We start from the raw sequence: 3,890 nt of genomic DNA, 5'->3' as shown, positions 1-3,890 counted from the left end.
GGGGGGGGGTGTCTGTGCAGACCTTTCTCACATCTCCAGAGTTGAAACTAAGTTGGCTTAAGGAAAATCTTTTTGAAAATCATCTTATGCTTTGATGAATCACCTTTTCTGTAAAATGGGTCTTGCGGAGTGGTTGGAGCGCTCATAGAATAATACGCTAAATATAAACAGGAGTAGATGAGAATTTAGGATCTCGTTGTTCCTATTCATATGAAATTATGGTTGTGAGTTGTGGACTCTTGAAAACCATAGATTGATTTTATTTTCTTGGATCCTTTCAGAAAGTTTTGGATTCCACATAAGACAGACTCTCTTAATAACCACCCCATTTCATTCCCCAGAAGTTGTCCTGGAAGCAAATCAACAACAACAACAAAAAATAGTGTGACTAAAGCCTGTCAGCAACCACGAAAGTACTTCTTACATTGATTCTTTTTTATATGTAACCTGTTGATATTGCTGAGTTCATTTAATTGATGCATACAGGTGAACTTTACAAGTGACTGTCTATGGCCGTAAAATTAGTAGTAGAGTTTTGATAGGTTTCTATCCTAGTAAGTCTCTCTCTCTCAGTATAGAAGAATTACTGCAAATATTGATTTGTTAATGCTGATTGATGTTTACAAATAGAGTAGGGAGACCCTTCTGTAGAAGAGCTTCAGTAGCTTAAGAGAAAGTTCATGGTTTCCATTATTCAGTATAGGTATTGGGTCCTCATTTGAAGTTTCACTTTAAGAAGAAATCCATATATAGTTGGAAGTCATCATAAATAATTATTTGTGTGCTTCTTTAGAAAAAAAGTTTATTTTTTACTGATACTGGCCTTTATTGCCCTAGGTTGAATATGCAGTTTTTCTTTTCTTGTGTTCTATTACTAACCATTTATTATACACTTGCTAGGAGAGAAAAAATATATAAAACAGGGTCCCCACCCTCTAAATATTTACCTGCTTAATCTACTTAAGGGTTAGGGTTATATTAAAAATAGCGATGTCACACCATTAAGAAATTTTATCTTCTCACTTTATCATGTGAGACAGCAGCCTTGTGAAGATAGGCAGGAAATGTATAGTCTCTTTCTACTTACAGTACAGTTGCATACTGATTACAATAAATGTCAAGTGGTTTGGGCACTCGATGATAATGGAATTCAGAGGAAGAAGAGATCATTTTTATGCGGGATAGTTAGTGGCTAGATTATGTTGGTAATACCAGGAATAGGAGTGCTTCCTACTTGTGGATGTTTGAGTCTGATGGAGCCTCCTTAATTTGTAAAGCTAACTGAATATATTTAGTTTCTCCAGTCCTTCAAATATGCTCATTGTTTTTTTTTTTTTTTCTCGTACCAGCAGAATCCAAGGATCCCTTTCATACTCTCTCCATATTGCCTGATGGGAGGCATTATGGCCCCCAAAGACATAATGACAAATACTCATGCTAAATCCATCCTCAATTCCATGAACTCCCTCAGGAAGAGCAATACCCTCTGTGATGTGACACTGAGAGTGGAACAGAAAGACTTCCCTGCCCATCGGATTGTGTTGGCTGCCTGCAGCGATTACTTCTGTGCCATGTTCACCAGTGAGGTAAGTGGTGAGTCATCTCCTCACAAGTGGAACCTCACACATGTCACTTCACAGTTGTCTCATTTCACTGAATAAAATAGTAGAAGTTTGATGTAATAGTGAATTTCTATAGTATGGTGTTAAATGGGCCAACCCTGGATAAGATCTGCCACTTAGTTTTCTCATCTCTGAATGAGGGATGATAGTAATACACAACAGCATACGGTTACTGTTACAGTTACTTGAGAAAATTACATATGACGTGCTTAGAACAATGTCTAGCATGTAGTAAAACAAATACCAGCTATTGGATTTTACTTACTGTTTTTTTAATTTAAATTTATTTATTTATTTATTTTTGGCTGTGTTGGGTCTTCGTTTCTGTGCGAGGGCTCTCTCCAGTTGTGGCAAGCAGGGGCCACTCGTCATTGCGGTGCACGGGCCTCTCACTATCACGGCCTCTCTTGTTGTGGAGCCCAGGCTCCAGACGCTCAGGCTCAGTAGTTGTGGCTCACGGGCCTAGTTGCTCCGCGGCATGTGGGATCCTCCCAGACCAGGGCTCGAACCCACGACCCCTGCATCGGTAGGCAGATTCTCAACCACGGCGCCACCAGGGAAGCACTACTTACTGTTTTTTAAATTTGTTTTCCTTCTTCTAAAGTTTAATATTTTAAAGTGAATACTGGGGAAGAGGGAGGGGGGAAGGAAAGAGGAGTGAGCCTCAGTCCTCATCCCATTCCTTCTAACAATATGTGGGGAAAATCAGTCTTCATTCTAGCAGTGAAGGCTTTAGAGTAATTGCAAATGAGAGGGAGAGGGCTTAGTGCCTGGCTCTGTGGGTGTGTGAAGCATCACTAGAAAAAGATGCTGGCCCTGGAGCGCGAGCCTTTAACAAGGGAATTAGAAACAGGTTGGCTTGGCAAGAAAAGAGGTCGTGCTCTCAAAGTGTTAGGGAAAAGACTGCCTTAGTAATTGCCTGGCCACACAGCTGAGATGTGAAGGAGGCTGCTGGGTGAATCGTGAGGGACTCAGCTGAGCAGAGGGGACCACTGCAGACCTCAGCTCCCAATATCTCAAGTCTGATTTTGTAATTTAAAATAAGTTGTCTTCATTTCTTTTTAAGCTTGAATGGTGAGTACACCACTGTTGATTATATCGTTTATCTCTGCTTATATGTATGGCTGACATATTTCATTACAGTAACACTTTTTAAAAAATCCTCTCAACCACCGGGGTTTTATCAGTGCGGGTGTTGCTGCTGACCTGAGTGGGAGAGATCGTGTCATGAGAATGTCAGTAACTGCCTTTTACGGGCAGGTGCTGTGTTAGGTGATTGTCGCCTCCCACTCACCCCAGGGGTGGTTGTTACCGTCTCATTTTGCAAATGAAGAAATAAGGTCTCAGGTGCTAAATGCCTTATAGCTTGTAAATGGTAGAGGGGATTTAATCCTAAATTAACTTAGCTTGATTCTAATTTTGATGTTCTCATTGTAAAGCCAGAGTCGTGTGTGCTGCTGAGTCGTGTGTGCTCAGTCACATGGCTGGTAGGGAGAACGCGGAAGCCTGACACATCGCCCCAGAAGATCCAGGCTAATTTTTTTTTTTAATATTTATTTATTTATTTTTGGCTGACTTGGTTCTTTGTTGCTGCACACGGGCTTTCTCTAGTTGCAGCGAGCAGGGGGCTACTCTTTGTTGCGGTATGCGGGCTTCTCATTGCAGTGACTTCTCTTGTCACGGAGCACGGGCTCTAGGTGCGTGAGCTTCAGTAGTTACAGCACTTGGGCTCAATAGTTGTGGCTTGCGGGCTCTAGAGCGCAGACTCAGTAGTTGTGGCTCGTGGGCTCTAGAGTGCAGGCTCAGTAGCTGTGGCGCACGGGCTTAGTTGCTCCGCAGCATGTGGGATCTTCCCAGACCAGGACTCGAACCCGTGTCCCCTGCATTGGCAGGGGGATTCTTAACCACTGCACCACCAGGGAAGCCCCAGGTTAATTTTAAAGTGACCCAGTGCAGGGCGACATTACAGACCCTGTCCTGTACAGTACCCCAAGGAGCACCAGAAGTGGTGGTATTTATTTAACTGGGCGAATGTCATGGCTGCCAGCAGGAAGCACTGAGGACCCGGACTGCTGGCTGCTCACTACACGTTGTGCATCCTGTCTTCACTCTTTCTCTGCACGTTCAGGAATTAGTGTGGAGTTCTGTAAAAGAACTCTCTTTTATTTTTTTTCTCACCAGTAATTATTTTATAGTCTTTCTTTAAAAACTGACATCAGGCAAGAAAGTGTCAAATGGTCTTATCTTTTTCAACTGAAGTATAATTTC

The 3,890-nt window shown here is 42.3% G+C and overlaps 1 protein-coding gene across 1 annotated transcript in view; it reads left to right on the top strand.

Moving 5' to 3' along the window:
* Positions 1-3,890, top strand: part of KLHL12 (kelch like family member 12) — a 28,054-nt gene that overhangs the window by 939 nt on the left and 23,225 nt on the right. The window contains exon 2 of the mRNA XM_007456159.1: positions 1,343-1,586. Coding sequence (XP_007456221.1) covers positions 1,343-1,586 — 244 coding nt within the window. The remainder of the gene's footprint in view (positions 1-1,342; positions 1,587-3,890) is intronic.

The sequence above is a fragment of the Lipotes vexillifer genome, unplaced genomic scaffold (assembly GCF_000442215.2).
Source record: "Lipotes vexillifer unplaced genomic scaffold, Lipotes_vexillifer_v1.1 scaffold1201, whole genome shotgun sequence".
Classification (NCBI taxonomy): Eukaryota; Metazoa; Chordata; class Mammalia; order Artiodactyla; family Lipotidae; genus Lipotes; species Lipotes vexillifer.
Note: the sequence above shows the minus strand (reverse complement) of the source record. Positions and strands in the feature narration are given on the sequence as shown.